The following is a 17,169-nucleotide window of genomic DNA, read 5'->3' as shown; positions in this document are numbered from 1 at the left end:
GCAGTTTGATTGCGCACAATAGAAATATTCCGTTCAATGATTTGATTTCTCTATTTTCTTTACATGTTTTATGAATATTATATTTTACTTTTTGAAAAAAAAAAAAAAAAAAAAAAGCCTCTATTAAAGAGACATTGTTTGGTGTTGTGGAAACAATGCCATAATTGTTAATATTATAATGGTTATTTAACTCTTTGTTTTATTCATTTTATGATATATTTTTTCACATTTAAGATATGTCTGGGACAATAAATTAAAAAAAAATCTATAAATAAAGGCATTTGAAAAGTGACAAAGTAGAGAAACATTTTAAAGACAGCTTTAATGTGATCGTTAGATATCAAAAAGAAAAAAGCTGAAATCTTCATCAGAAGCTATGTGCAAAAGCGATGTCTTGCTTGACGTATAAGGAATTGTGAATCCACCCAGAAATGATCATGCTTAAAAATGCCAGCATTCATTACTAAATGCCAAAGTTAGTCCTCCATGGCAAAGATATGGTATCAAACGATACAAAAACAGCACAATTCATATCTAACAAGTGAGCGTAGCAAGAAAAATATGATAGGCTCAACATATGATAGCATGTGATGGGCTCAACAGTATGGAGGAACAGGAAACATTCAGATGAACTGAACTTTTGGACCTCTATGCTGTTAGGCAAATCCCTAGTAAGTACATCACACGAAGAACACAATCCTTAGAGTGAATCATGGTGGTTGCAGCATCAAGTTTTGGATAGGCTTCTCTGCGGCAAGGATTAGAAAACTCATAAAGTCAGAAGTAAAAATGGATGGAGCCCCGTACAGTAGAATCCCCCAGGACAATCCACAGAAGCACTGAAATTTGGAAGACGATTCATCTTCCAACAGGGCAATGACCTAAAACATACCGCAACAGAGCTTGAGCAATATTGCTTCGAAAGAATGAGCAAAAATTCCATTATCAAGATGTGCAATACCGACTTGAAGGGTAGAGAGGATGACAACCGTAATCCTGCCAGAGGTGATCCAACCAGGTTCAATCTTTGGGAAAGGGAATACTTGTATATTTAAATGCAGTTGTAGTTAAATAAACCATCTAAGATGCAGTTTATTTATAGTTGTAATAGCAACAACAAGCATTGATGACCTCTTAAGCCAATGCTGTTAATGCATAACCCTGTGTACTCTGCTGACGTTTTTTAATAAAAAAATAAAGCTACGATACTGCTGTTACAGCACTTACAGACTGTTCCTTAAATGTATACACCTTGTCTAAGTGCGTGCATGCAATCTTATTTTCATACATCATATTAATGGTAAACATTCAAGGTGTGCTCTTCCATGATTCAGGAAGACTCTTAAGTTTCATTAGAAGCAATTTGTCATTGAGCTCAAAGGCTGACAACAGCAAAACCTCCTCAAGCAGTTCAGCTGAGACGTTTAAAAACACTTATGCAAAAGAGAAGAGACCTGAGCCCACATTCATTACTCAAAACCTTGTTCAAGTGTTGCGTTCTGAGATTTCAAAACAGCCTTCACTTGCGAGAGATTATTTTAAGTGGTGCTTCAGCTGGAGGGTCGCCAGCGATTAACATTCCTGCCTAACCTGTGTTGTTTTTTGCCTTTGTTGTGGCAGGAGAAAAAAAAAAAAAAAAAAATCAAAGTTCAGATGCAAGTTCCATCAGATATACACAACCTTGCAAAAATACTTTTTTTTTTTTTTTTTTTTGGGAAATAAATTAATACTTTTATTCTGCAAGGATCCATTAAATTGATCAAAAGACTCAGCAAAGACTTTTACATTGTTGCAAACAACTTCTATTTCAAATAAATGCTGTTCTTTTCAACTCTCTATTAATTAAAGGATTGGTTTACTTTCAAATGAAGATTACCCCAAGCCTTACTCACACTCAAGTTATCCTACTCTGTATATGACTTTCTTCTTTCTGATGAACACAATCTGAGAAATATTAATAAATATCCTGACGTATCCGAGCTTTATAATGGCAGTGAGTGGGATCAACGAGTATGAGCTGAAGAAAGTGCATCCATCCACATCCATCCATCATAAACATATTCCACATGGCTCTGAAGCGAAGCGATGCGTTTGTGTAAAAAAAAAAAAAAAATCCATATTTAACAAATTATGAAGTCAAATATCTAGCTTCCACCAGACCGCCTTCTGTATTCAACTTACGAAGAGTGTCTAAAACTCTCGCAGTTCAAAACACTTATGCTACGTCCTATGCCTTCCGTATTCAACTTATGGAAAAAGCTTAACTGACTTGCCGGTTCCGTTTTTTTTCCCGTAATTTGAATACGGAAGGCGATGTGGTGGAAGCTAGACATTTTACTTCATAACTTGTTAAAAATATGGATAATTTTTACACAAATGCATCACTTTGCTTCAGAAGGCCTTTATTAACCCCCCGGAGCCGTGTTTGTGAAGGATTGAAGAGGATGGAGACACTTTCTTCAGCTCATACTCGTTGATTCTCGCTCACTGACATTATAAAGCTCGGATGCGTCAGGATATTTATTAATATTTCTCTGATTGTGTTCATCAGAAAGAAGAAAGTCATATACACCTAGGATGGCTTGAGGGTGAGTAAAGCTTGGGGTAATTTTCATTTGAAAGTGAACTTATCCTTTAAGGAATCCTGAAAGGAAATGTATCATGGTTTCCATATCAAGCAGCACAACTGTTTCCAACATTGTTAGGAAATTAGAATGATTTCTGAAGGATCATGTGACACTGAAGACTGTAGTAATGGCTGCTGAAAATTCAGCCTCCATCACAGAAATAAATCAATTTAAAATATAATAAAATAAAAAAGTTACTTGAAATCGTAATAATATTTCACATTATTACTGTTTTTACTGTGTTTTGAAATGTGGGAAATATTAAATAAATAATAACACAAATAAAATTAAACTATTCTCCAACAGTACTATTTATTTATTTATTGCTTCTTTATCAGATAGTTTAGTGAAGAAGGTTAGGATAGACAGTCATGATTCAAACCTGTGAGCACCCTGTGAGCTCTGATGTGTTAAAAGCACTACCACTGTACCATGGCATGATGTAAGTTTTTAATATATTCTTCGCAATTGAGAAACATACATAGGTCCCCAAGTTTTACCCTTCTGAGGGATCACTAACTGTCCCACTGAAGGACGGAGGTGGGCAAAGTAGAAATGATCAGACAGAGAGTCAATTAACTGTTGATCCAGGTCCAGAAGCTCCACTCCTTGATAAGACGCAAGGACTGCCTCCACAACTGATTGGTTCTCGGCCTGTGACATGGTGCAAGTGGAGTAGACAACCACTCCTCCAGGACGCACTGCTGCTAGTGCCGAACTGACAAAACAATAAAAAGCACAACCAAACATGATTAACATTAAAGAGATATCATAAAGTACGGCACTTTCTAAAACTATGTTAGAAAAAGCAGTGGTGGTATTTGTTAATTACAACTAAAACTAAAACATTTTCATTAAAGGTGCCCTAGGATTTTTTTTAAAAAGATGTAATATAAGTCTAAGGTGTCCCCTGAATGTGTCTGTGAAGTTTCAGCTCAAAATACCCCACAGATTTTTTTTAATTAATTTTTTTAACTGCCTATTTTGGGGCATCATTATAAATGAGCCGATTCAGGGCTACTGGCCCTTTAATTCTCGTGCTCCACGCCCATGGAGCTCACGCTTGCCTTGAACAGTACATAAACAAAGTTCACACAGCTAATATAACCCTCAAATGGATCTTTACCAAGTGTTTGGCATGCATGCGGCATGCATGTGTCGGATTATGTGAGTATTGTATACTGTTATATTGTTTACATTTGATTCTGAATGAGTTTGAGGCTGTGCTCTGTGGCTAACGGCTAATGCTACACTGTTGGAGAGATTTATAAAGAATGAAGTTGTGTTTATGAATTATACAGACTGCAAGTGTTTAATAATGAAAATAGTGACGGCTCTTGTCTCCGTGAATACAGTAAGAAACGATGGTAAATTTAACCACATTTAACAGTACATTAGCAACATGCTAACAAAACATTTAGAAAGACAATTTACAAATATCAATAAAAATATCATGTTATCATGAATCATGTCAGTTATTATTGCTCCATCTGACATTTTTCGATATTGTTCTTGCTTGCTTACCTAGTCTGTTGATTCGGCTGTGCACAGATCCAGACGTTCTGCCCTTGTCTAATGCCTTTCATAATGTTGGGAACATGGGCTGGCATATGCAAATATTGGGGGTGTACACCCCGACTGTTACGTAACAGTCGGTGTTATGTTGAGATTCGCCTGTTCTTCGGAGGTCTTTTAAACAAATGAGATTTATATAAGAAGGAGGAAACAATGGAGTTTGAGACTCACTGTATGTCATTTCCATGTACTGAACTCTTGTTATTTGATTATGCCAAGATAAATTCAATTTTTCATTCGAGGGCACCTTTAATAACATTTTAAACATTTTCATTAATAGAAAAAAAATCTGAGATAAAACATAATATAACTACTAAATTAAAAACTTAAACTGAACTAAAAATGTTTTAAGTCCCCCTATTATGCTTTTTCAGATATGTGACCCTGCCATAAATTATGCATTGCTAAGGACTTCATTTGGACAAATTTAAAGGTAATTTTCTCAATATTTTGATTTTTATGCACCCTCAGATTCCAGATTTTCAAATAGTTGTAGCTATAACAAACCATACATCAACTGAAAGCTTATTTATTCGGCTTTCAGATGATGAATAAATCTCAATTTCAAAATTCTTATTGACTGGTTTTGTGGTCCAGGGTCACATAATACCATTCATGTAGTGAGTAATATAGCTGTTTGTTTCAAAGATCATCTCGAATTGATTCAGTAAATCCAACGCAATTGTTACTGTTTTAGTCACTGTGTATCAAGTGCTGAGGAAGCCTCCAGAACTGAAATTCAAATATGGCGGTTTCATTTCCGACACACATTGCAAGTGGTAGACCAATCGCAACAGACTGGGCCATCTGACCAATCAATGCAGAGTAGGCTTTCGGAAAGGAGGGGTTTAGAGAGACCATTTCAGACAATGAGAAAAGAGGTGATGCTGCAATGTATATTATGAGAAAATGAAAGTGTTTTTTGACATTGGATGCTTGTAAACCTGTTGTAGATCTTCAAAACAAAATTAGTAACCTTTAAAACAGCATAATAGGGACACTTTAGTTAAAGGGTTAGTTCACCCAAAAATGAAAATTATGTCATTAATGACTCACCCTCATGTCGTTCCAAACCCGTAAGACCTTTGTTCATCTTCGGAACACAGTTTAAGATATTTTAGATTTAGTCCGAGAGCTTTCTGTCCCTCCATTGAAAATGTAAGAAGTTCAAAAACTTCTAACTAACCCACTGACGTCACATGGACTACTTTGATGATGTTTTTATTACCTTTCTGGACATGGACAGTATACCGTACATACATTTTCAATGGAGGGACAGAAAGCTTGAAATTGAAACGACATGAAATTCATTTTTGGGTGAACTAACCCTTTAAATACTAAAAAAAAAATGACAAAAGCACATAAAAAAATTAAAATGTACAAATAAACAAAATTGAAAATAATTCAAAATATTAATAAATAATATAATAATACATAAAAAAAAAATGAAACTTTTACAACAAATAGACTAGAGTGCTTAAACTATGTCAATTAATAGTGGAATTATAATAGTATTAGTGGGTGGAATTATTATTTAAGCGGTTTTATTTTCTTTTCATTATGAGGTCTGCAATATTTGAAACGCTGTTACGATTTTGTCATTTTCTAGTAATAAACATTAAATAAACATCAAATCTAAATATAAAAAATATAGAATTGTATTTAGTATTTCTCATATTGATATTAACAATATTAATATTAAATAATTTATTATTTGCAAAAAATTGTGAAAATGCAATGATTCTATAACAATTTTCTTCCTGCCATACTGTGGGAAGGTAGCAGATGTTATCACTTCTTTGGTGTCACACTAAAAGCAGGAAACCATGCAACAACAGTGTTGTGCATTCAATTTCGTACATATCTAAATATTGTTTTTGGTCATTAAATTTAGTTTTTTAAACAGTTCATGTCAAAATTATGCCTTCATTGTTGTACAATTTATTTTTTTTCATAATAATGAGAAAGTCAAGATCGTAGAACTTTGCTCAAATGAAATAGACAGACAAATAATGAAGCAGCTTTGTTTAGAATTGTCTACTTGCCCACACGAGTGTGTGTGTGGGAGTTCCAGTCATAGATATTTACCAGAGCAGCTCTTTCTGTAAGAGTGGTAGTTGAGTTCTCTCCTTCAGCCACATTTCCCCTTGGTGGGTATCAGGGGTATAAAGCCAACTCCGGTCATTAGAGCACGGGGCATCTACAAGCACCTGACACACAGGGACAGAGCAACGCACACAGACAAACACACATCAGAGAACAGGTTTTAACTCCGCAGGGAGGAAAAAAACAGTGTACGAGACTGAAGGGGAATATTTCATGTTCACCTGGGGGATGGTGAACATAACACAAAGAGGAAAGCAGAAGGACAGCAGGGACCTGCCGGTATCGGCCTCATTAGCTCTTTAAAAGAACCAACACACTCACACCATCCTCTGTGAGACCGGCTGAGCAAATGAGAGAGCGGCTCAAGTAGTAGAGAGAGAGAGAGAGAGAGGTATAATGGAAACACCACACACACCTGGGGCTAATAATCTCAAAACACACCTGAGCTAGAATCTTCTACAGTGGTTAAACAAACAACCAATGCAAGCAGCAAGAATCTCCCCGAAAGATTCAGATGAGCAATAGACACGACTGAATGAAAAATCCCAGCCATCCTTTCTCCAAACCTCTCTCTGGAAATCCAGCAGCCCCATACCCACCAAACCCACCAAACCCCTCGTTCCTTACTCTAGCTAAGCTCATCTTTCTCCGTTTCCTTTGAGACTACTCTCTCCTCATTAGAACTGGCTGAAACTGCCTTGTCAAGCTGACAATTGAGCCCCACTGTTTTTCTCCCTGCCAGCTTTGTATTAGAGCCTCTTAATTCCCTCTCTTAGCTCTGCTGCCTGTCTGGCTAAAAGAATGCCGGGGGGCACTCTGGAGACCGACGTCACTAAAGGACATGATGGTGTAGAAAGACCCCCGTGGGCCTGACAATGTTATCTAGGAACGGCGGCATGTTCAAGAGGAAGAGCTGAACCTGTTACCCTCATCTAAGTGCCAGCACTGATAAAGTGATTCGATTACGGGCGTCGGAGACATATTCATTTGACATTTCGGGACAGGAGGTTTCATCATCACAGCTTGAATGCGTACCTGTGTCCCCTCCATCGAGGGTCCCGGGGACCTGAAGCATCTGTCCAATGTGAATGGAGGTCAATGAGAGTAAAACAACAACACTGCCACCTTCTGGTAAAATCGGTGCATCACAGTCATGTACTTATACATACAGTTCACTGCAGTTTCCAGCGGAAATGAAAACTAGTGGCACCAACAACTTTTATTCCTTTTCACACAAATTATGATTACAGCAGCAGATTATTAATTATTAAAGACTTCCTTGCGGTTCCTTGCACAATACAATACAACGTTATGACCTCAAAACAATATGTTGCATGATGCATACACTAATCCATTTTGAAGTTTACATCACTTAATCCGCTCTACATGTATAGCTTTTCTAACACGGTTAACTTGGTCGGTAGCTCACCTCATACAACATTGCACGAGATGCGGAGCACTCTGGTAAGAGTCAAGAGTCACAATACAGTTTTTTTGTTTTTTTTCAACTGTTTCACACATTTTCAAAACTTTCCCTCTTTTTTTCAAAACTTTACACACAAATCCAAGAATTGCACACACAAAATGCAAAATGCCTCACATCCTCTTGCAAAATGAAGCACTGCATTCAAAATATCACAAACACATCTCAATAGCAAACATTTGTCTTATGTTGTTAACACCTTTGCCATAATATTCTGTTTTTGGATATATCATATATATACACAGTTATTCAAAACCTAAAGCTCTTCTTTCATGAGCTCCTATGTACATATCCGTACAAGATTGAAAGTAACTGGCAGAGAAATGTTGAAAAATTCACTGCAAACTTGAAAGCAAGTTTGAAACCAAACAATTTTTTTTTTTTTTTACTATAAGCATTTGTGGTTGTGAATACAGTATTACACAGTATGAAAGAAAAGAAATACATTAACCATGTGTATTTGGACAGAAACAATGGTTGTGTTTGAAAAAGGAAATCAAGATACTTCCTGTTAGATTTTTGTGTGTTATGTTTTGCAAAAAATGTTTTATGAAATTGAAAACGAGAATTAGTGTATGGTTTTGCAGATTTGGTGTGTGGTTCTGGTATTTGAGTGTCAAGTTTCAGAAATGTTGTGACAAGTAAGGATTTTGTGTGTAAGAAGTTGAAAAAAAAACTGTAAAAGAGCTCAAAGACTTGTAGAATCAAGCTAAAATGGCATGGTAGCTTTAGCAAATGCATTGTTTGCTTTTGTTAACACTATCGGTTAAGTTTATGGAAGGGTTTAATGTAGCTGGTACGGTATTTTAAAAAGCAATAGCGCAACTCACTGGGGCGGAAAGTTTCCAGTAAATTTCCGGAAACTTTTCAGAAATTTTCAATGGGAAATTAAGATGGGTAATTTTGGGAATATTCCAAGTTAGACAATTAAAGGAAAAGTTCACCCAAAAAATGAAAACTCTGTCATCATTTACTCCTCCTCAAGTTGTTCCAAACCTGTATAAATTTCTTTGTTCTGCTGAACACAAAGGAATATATTTTGAAGAATGTTTGTAACCAAGCAGATCTCGCCCTCCATTGACAAGCATTGTAGGAAAAAAAAAAAAAAAAAACTATGGAAGTCAATGGGGGGCAAGATATGCTTGGTTACAACATTCTTCCTAATATATTCCTTTGTGTACAGCAGAAAAAAAGAAATTTATACAGGTTTGAAAGAATTTGAGGGGGAGTAAATGATGACAGTTTTCATTTTTGGGTGAACTATCACTTTAAAAAGAGGGGATTAATTGGAAATTTGGGGTAATTTATACAAATGTTATCATATACAAACATAAACATTTTGTTTGGTCATAAGCAGACATGCATGCAATTAAAACAAATTTTAAAAAATAAAATTTTTAACTGTACCAATTAAAATGATGTAGTTTTGGGGAACTATTGGCTGTAGGTAACTGCTGAAACTGAGGTCAATGGACTTCATACACTTTATGACACTGGGACCAGTTGGCTAAATGACTAAAGAAGTGAAGCAACAATCTCTGGCTTTTTTTTTTTTTTTTGTCACAGACTAGTTATACAGTTAACGTGAGGTTCAATCTTGTACTGTAGTGTGCAATTGGCTTATTCAAGTTTTTGAGCATAGCACGGTTCTCAAGGATGTCTATTTTTTATAAGCCATTATACTTGTGAAGACCACAAACGTACACTGAATTATTAGTGAAAATTTTCCAGGATTTTTTCTTTCAAACCAAGATTATGCTACAAGATTTCAACTACATTTAATTTCCCTGTTATAGGCTAACCTGCAATTTTGCAAATTTCCAGTTTGTTCCCTTTAATTCTTATTAATTCCCATAAATTCCCATGTATTCCCATGGAAAGTTTCCATCTTTGAAAATCTGCAACCCTACGTACAACATCCAACATAATAAAACAATGCCAGATTCACGTTCATCCGTTTCGGATAAAGCTGAACATGCTTTCAGCGCCAGCCACTGGACATTTCACATTAAAAGTGACGTGAAACGTGCAAGAAACAACATAATACCATTTTGCAGAAATGTCGCCACAGGGATGTTTTTTTCAGTGAGCCTCTGTTGAAAAAAATTAACTTCTCCTAGCATCGCACCCACCCTGAGCCGTTTTCATTTAAATCCATCACGACACCTCCTGTCGCATTGTGTATTCGTTTACCTTTCTGCTCAGTGGCCCGACTCTTCTCTCAGCGCCAGAAGAGGATAATACTCAGTCAGCAGTATCTGGGAACCTTAAAAGCGCTATATTCACTGCTTGATTGGCATGTTTGGCCTGGAGGGCTGCTAGTGACCTGCCTAGTGTCTCGTCACCCCATGATGAGTGGGAAAAAAAATGCGTACATATGCAGCTTTGCCTTCAAATGACTGAGTGTGCAGAAAACCTCTATTCCACCTTGCAGCTTTTTCGTTGCTTTGAGATGGAAAGTAAGGGCTTGCACTAAGTGTTACGCCAACTGTGATAAATGAGAGAGTTTGGAGCCAGCATCACTTCTCATGTGAGTGTCACTCTGACATTCACAAACAAGCAGGTTTTTTTTTTTTTCGCCCAAACACTTGGATGGATGACATTCAGGGGAGGTTAATTCAGTGCATTTGGCTTCTGCTGTTAACAGAATCTAACAAATGTTAGGTAATGTTCTCTCCTATGAAGAAGTCATTTGATGATTCATTCTGGGTAAATATCAGGGCTTAAAATAGCAAAATGATAGCTTAAAGGTTGTTGTTTTAATGGCTGTGGCAGACGAGCAGAGGTGAGTGTGGTACCTTGTCATAAGCCCCTGGCCTCATGCTGCCAATGCTCCGGCCATCCAGGTGAGTCACTGAAAGTAGACGTCGTAGTGTAGGAGGAAAATATGATTCAAGAGTCTTCAGTAGCCAATCATATCTGTGCTTATCCAGCTCATTACTGTGCAAGAGACCTGAAAGTTAACAAAAAAAAATAAAAAAATAGAATTGTAGGGTAGAACAAACAATTACATTTAAAAGGGTCATTTAATGAAAATTGATGTTTCTTTGATATTTTAAATTAAATGTTCAATTTACTACATACATGTACTACATACTACACGTACTTAAACAACCAAGTCAAAGAAATGGAAACGCTGCATTTGTTTGATCATATGTGACCCTGGACCACAAAACCAGTCATAAGTCGCATGGGTATATTTTGTAGCAATAGCTAACAATACATTGTATGGGTCAAAATTGTCGATTTTTCTTTTATGCCCAAAATCGTTAGAATATAAAAGGTTGGATTGGACTGCGGGATGAAAATAACAGCGTTTCGACGACATGGCGACAAACACACTCTACAAACGCAACTCTTGTGTATTCCTGTGGGCGGAGGTTAGTCAAAAAAGTGACGTTTTAGTGACGCCATTAAAGAAGGAAGTAGAGGGATGTAGTCCAAACTGCCCGTTCGATGTAGGCGACTTCTGTTAAATAAAATATCTCGCTTGGCATTGAACTTTGAGCTTTAAAATTTTACAGATTTTATTTATACTCTAACAACAACATTACACACTAACTAAAGTTTGAAACATGGGATCACGAAGAACGGGACCTTTAAGTAAAGATCATGCTCCATGAAGATGTTTTGTAAATTTATTACCGTAAATATATATTAAAAAAATATTTTCGTGAGTGGATATGCATTGCTAAGGACTTCATTTGGACAACTTTAGAGGCGATTTTCTCAATATTTTGATTTGATTTTTTTTTTTTTTTTTTGCACCCTCAGATTCCAGATTTTCAAATAGTTGTATCTCGGCCAAGTATTGGCCTATCCTAACAATACATAAATGGAAAGCTACCATACATAATACCATACGTAAATGGAAAGCTTATTTATTTAGCTTTCAGATGATGTATAAATCTCAATTTCAAATTTTTTTATGACTGGTTTTGTGGTCCAGGGTCACATATATTACAGTAAACTTCAATTTAACATAACCTTGTTTACCTAGTTTAACCTAGTTTAATATTGAAATTTTTAAAATTATTTAAAATTAAAAATTTTAAAAATGTAATTTTATTTCTCTGATGGCAGTGTCAGTGTCAAATTATCCTTCAGAAATCATTCTAATATGCTGATTTGATGCTCAAGAGGAAAACAGTTGTACTTTTTAATATGTGTAAACCATGATTATCATTATGTATTTATTTATTTATTTATTTTTTACTTTCAGGATTCTTTGATTAATATTAAAAAAAAGAGTATTTATTTGAAATTTAATTTTTGTGACAATGTAAAAGTCTTTACTGTCTTTTTCCCCCATCAATTTAATGCATCCATGTGAATAACAGCATTAATTTCTTTAAAATAATAATAATACTTTTAAAATACATCAACATCTTGGCCTGCTGTTATAAAAATGGCAGTACAAACCATACTAGACTTGATAATAAACGTGAAACCCATAAGTAAGCATTGTTTTTATTTATTTATTTATTTTTTTTCATTTTACAAGACCTTTGATAATCATAGTGCAATAAATTATTAGTGCTGAAGTTGTGTTATCTTTCACTTTGACAGACTAGATTGTAGTTGTCCCATCATGCTCGATTTTTATGTATCAGTAAAATACTGTAATGCATTTTTAAAATGTCTTTGATATCACATAAAAAGAATCATGTAGCGCCAAATGTGAGTCCAAAATCCCATGTTAAAAAAGCTTTCTATATGCGTAAACCAAACATGAAATCAAGTAGGAAAAAAAAAAAAAAAAAGGAATCCGCACATGACGAATTGAGGCAAAAGCTCACCACAAATATTTTATTATAATTTCACAAAGGCCAAAGGGAAAAAAAAAAAGTGCAGTAAAGGGTGCAAGGTGCAAAACATTTTTAACCCAACCCAACATTTTGCACTTTTGGTTTTATAATGTCAATAAAGTTTTGGTTTATAATGACATTTTTGGTGAGCTTTTGCCCAAATTCTTCATGTGCGATCCATTTTTTTCTACTTTGATATCACAAGAATGTATGTGGAAATAACCTTTTTTAATCTTATCAAGCAATGTGTTGTGGGCTCTTGGTCTTTTCATGCCCTCACACAACATAAATAAGACAATTTTATTCATTATTTAATGAATAAAATTCAGTAACACTTTTTGTCCACATTCTACTAACTATACGTAACTTTGCAACTACAAGTCAACTAGCAGTCATTACAGTATTAGCAGATGTCTTAATATCTGCTGACACTTTATTTTAACACCCCCCCCCCCCCCCCCTATATGTAGACTATATGTAACTTTGCAACATGTCAACTTATTCTACTAACCCTAACCTTAACCTAACCATCTACTAATACTCTAATGACAGTTAGTTGACTTGTTGTTCCAGATTAATTAGAGTTAGTTGACATGTAGTTGCAAAGTTAGCTTTTAGAATGTCTAAAGTGGACTATCGAAATAAAGTGTAAGCTAAAATTTTATAAATTATTCCACTGGACTACACTTGGAATCTCTCGTTTCTCTGCTCAAATCCTCACTTATGTTTCTCTCATCACCTTGGAATTATAAGGTTCTTATTTACAACTTATTAAATTATGTGATTTTTTTGTACATTTTGGGACTTTTTATTTAGAAAACAAAAAGGTTCTGTTTACAAAGTCAAATGGAATGCAAAAACTTTGAAGCACAATATTTCAAAACGAATGCAGAAAGAATGCAGATAGAACCTTATAATGGTGGTGCTCTATATTTTCACAGAAGTGCTTTAAAACTTCACAATTATCTGTCATTGCTTTTAAAATTTCAAGAACATAATGATAATAATAATAATAATAATGCAATATAATTACATGTGTACACTTACTACTCTACTGATCAGCAGTTTAGGGTTAGGGTTTAATTTTTTTTTTTTAAAGAAATTAATATATTTATTCAGCAAAGATTAATTAAATTATAATTATTAATTATTATTAATAAATTGATCAAACTGACAAAGACATATACAAATAAAGCTGTTCTTTTCATCTTTGTAAAAAAAAAAAGGTATCAATTTCAGCGAAAATATTAAGCAGCACAACTGTTTTCAACAAAAAATACATGTTTATTGAGGAGCAAATCAGCATATTAGAATGATTTCTGAAGGATCATGTGACACTGAAGACTGGAGTAATGATGCTGAAAACTCAGCTTTGCCATCACAGGAATAAATTGCATTTTAATATTTAAAAAATAGAAAACAGTTACTTTAAATTGTAATAATAATTCACATTATTACTGCTTTTTACTGTATTTTTGATAAACAAAAATGCAGCATTGGTGAGCATAAGATATGATGATATTACATAGTGTATCATTAGGTATGTTCCAGTCACAGATCATTTCAGATGAATTAGTCATGGCCCTGACTCTAGACTAGGTTTGTAACTTACCAGGAGTGGCTGCCTGTAATATGGCCAGACTTTTCCCCCCAGGAGCAGCACAGAGATCAAGCACATTTTCTCCTTCCTTCACATTCAAAGTCAGTACTGGGAGAAGAGAGGCTGCATTCAGGAGGTAATACTGTTTTAACCAGCCTGAGTGGTGGCCTTGGGTGGGAATACGCACTGGATCCCGATGAATAAAACACTGCAGGGGCATGTGTGTCGTATGGGACTGGGATTCAGGACATGTCTGTGGAAGGAGGTTTGTGTATCCAAGCGCTGTGAGACACTGCCTGAGGTTTGCAAGGTCACTGAAGCGATTAAGCAGGACACCATATTGCCATGAGAGTGGATTCAGAAGCACATCCCTGAAGACATCAAACATTTATGTGGGCTTAGTTCAGAGATTGTTTAATATAATACACTTCAGTAAATCAGGTAAACTCTTACATTTCCAGAAAGCTAATATTTACACTGTGGAAGCATCATGGTTTGGTACCACTACAGGTCTCATTTGTTAATATTAGTTGCCTTAAAGCTGCAGTCAGCGATTTTTCCTCTTTGTCGCCATCTCTTGTTTGAAACCCGCAATTGCAGTCATATGCGGAACAGTTATCTGTACGTGCGTTGTGCATCGGCACAGCTCGTCAGTGCGGATGAATCCAATGCTTGCTGTCAATCACCGCACCGGTGTGGATACTGTCCTTCAGAATCACAGATTCTACGTATTGAAAGTATGACCAATATAAGAATTTTCACTGGAAAATATCAGCTGAACATGCAAGTAACATTTCTGCCACTTTTGTTCTGACCAACTGAGGAAAAAAGCATTAGGCCTACAATAAATTGCGCTGCCAATGGTGATTAAATCTAACGATCGATTAGCTCGGATCATGTCAAACTGTGCAAACTATTATTACTGTTATACTTTGTTCTCAAATCATTAATGTTAACAACATCAGCATTACTATGACTATGTGTATATTAACGTTACCTGTAGATTTCAATTTCTGTAGCCACTCAACAGTCCAAAGTCTTTTGCTTTTTGGCTACGGGTGAATCTCCAGTTGTCATTGATGATTGTCATTTGGATCTTTCTGGATTCCAATCCGCCATCAAAATGATAAGTTTAATTAATTTCAGATGCTGTGAGAAAAGGCTATAAATGATCCGTCACCTGCCGCGTCCTCACGTGATAAAACCGACTAGCCTGGACTCCTTGCTTTCTGTTTACGGACGTGACTTAATGACGCACAGAGGAACTGCTGCATGCTCAAATTTCCCGTGGAAATCCACCATGTTGCTCTTATTATAAAACATTATTACAAGCTTACCATTGTGAATCGAGCTAAGATAATGAGATAGTTTCACTGGCTAATTATTATATATATATATATATATATATATATATATATATATATATATATATATATATATATATTTTTTTTTTTTTTTTTTTTTCATTTATTACAGCATATATTAATCTTAGTTAATGTTCACCATGTTCATTTTATTTCACACTGCATTAACTAATGTTAACAAATACAACTTTTGATTTTAATAATGTATTAGTAAATGCTGGGATTAACATTAACTAATAAATATTTTAGAGATATTGTTCATTGTTAGTTCATGTTGTATGTTAACAAATGAAACCTTATTGTACCTTATTGTACTGTTTTAAATGTAAAACTATAATACCCTTTAGTTAGTGAAAGCATGCTAAAAATGAAGAATTTTTAAAAATTAAAACATTTTTACAGTATTTTACAGAATGATTATTTTGAAAAATCATATTGCCCACCTTGCACTCCACCACTGCTCTCCAAGCTCTTCACTGTACTGTGCATCAAAATGCTTCAGTACAGTCTTACAAACTTGCCTCTGAGGTTTAGATTTACACTGTGCTGCAAGCTGATGAGGTGAAACAAAATTTAAACAATTAAAAATATTTTGAAAAATGTTAAAATAATAAAAAATAAGAATGATGATTATAACTAGATATTTGCTAATACATATAAAATATATTTATAAAGTGTTTAATTTTTCCCCCCTGCATAGACATGTTCTACATACCCTCGTGTTTAGTCCGCTCACCGTGTAAGTGACTGTGCATTGACCTTGAGACGAGTCGATCGGAACACAGGTAAAAGACTTAAGAGCGAGAAGAGGACTGCTTGAAAATCCCTTAATACAGCATAATTTTGAAGAAAACATTGATATTGGTATACCGATAAGTATTTAGTGTCCGTCTTCTTAATGGGTTCCCCCAGAAACGTGGATTATGATATTAGTTCCTTGTTTCTGTGTTTACTTACAGGTCGGCTTGATTCTGCATTGCAATGTTTTTTTTTTTTTTTTTTTTTTTTTTTTAATTTATTGTTTTTTTTATGATTCGTGCATTGAATCAAAACAATCTGAGGCTGTGTGTTGAGAAGTTTGATGAAGGGCTGCAGAATACCCAAACAAGTATGAAGCTTCTGCAATGGCCATCCCAGTCCCCTGACCTGAACCCTATAGAAAAAGAGTGGGGTGAACTGAAGAGAAGCAGCACCAAAATGGATCTGGAAATCTGAAGGATCTGGAGAGATTATGTATGGAGGAATGTCTCATTATAGCAGAAGTTATCTTGCTGTTATCATGGCAAAAGGAGGTTGCAAAAAGTATTTAATAAAAGGGGGCAAATAATTGATAATGTGTTTTGGAGAAAAACATTTATTTCTTAATGTGATTATATATATATATATATATATATATATATATATATATATATATATATATATACTATATTGCCAAAAGTATTGGGACACCCCTTCAAATCATTGAATTCAGGTGTTCCAATCACTTCCACAGGTGTATAAAATGAAGCACCTAGGCATGCAGACTGCTTCTACAAACATTTGTGAAAGAATGGGTTGCTCTCAGGAGCTCAGTGAATTCAAGCGTGGTACTGTGATAGGTTGCCAC

The 17,169-nt window shown here is 35.1% G+C and overlaps 1 protein-coding gene across 2 annotated transcripts; it reads right to left on the bottom strand.

The window, feature by feature from the left end:
• Positions 1–2,920: 2,920 nt before the first annotated feature.
• Positions 2,921–16,893, bottom strand: nsun3 (NOP2/Sun RNA methyltransferase 3). 2 transcript variants are annotated; one of them, XM_048196968.1, is made up of 6 exons: positions 16,279–16,893; positions 16,007–16,116; positions 14,212–14,570; positions 10,590–10,744; positions 6,291–6,412; positions 2,921–3,345 (listed from the first exon to the last, which is right to left on the bottom strand). In XM_048196968.1, the coding sequence occupies exons 1-6, from the start codon at positions 16,417–16,419 to the stop codon at positions 3,078–3,080; spliced, it is 1,155 nt and encodes a 384-aa protein (XP_048052925.1). In that variant the 5' UTR covers positions 16,420–16,893; the 3' UTR covers positions 2,921–3,077. The 2 variants fall into 2 exon arrangements, with proteins under 2 accessions (XP_048052925.1, XP_048052926.1); XM_048196969.1 differs by having other exon boundaries at positions 16,300–16,893.
• Between the last annotated feature and the right edge of the window lie 276 nt (positions 16,894–17,169).

This window comes from Megalobrama amblycephala, linkage group LG7 (genome assembly GCF_018812025.1).
Source record: "Megalobrama amblycephala isolate DHTTF-2021 linkage group LG7, ASM1881202v1, whole genome shotgun sequence".
NCBI lineage: Eukaryota > Metazoa > Chordata > Actinopteri > Cypriniformes > Xenocyprididae > Megalobrama > Megalobrama amblycephala.
This window is presented reverse-complemented; position numbering and strand designations above follow the sequence as displayed.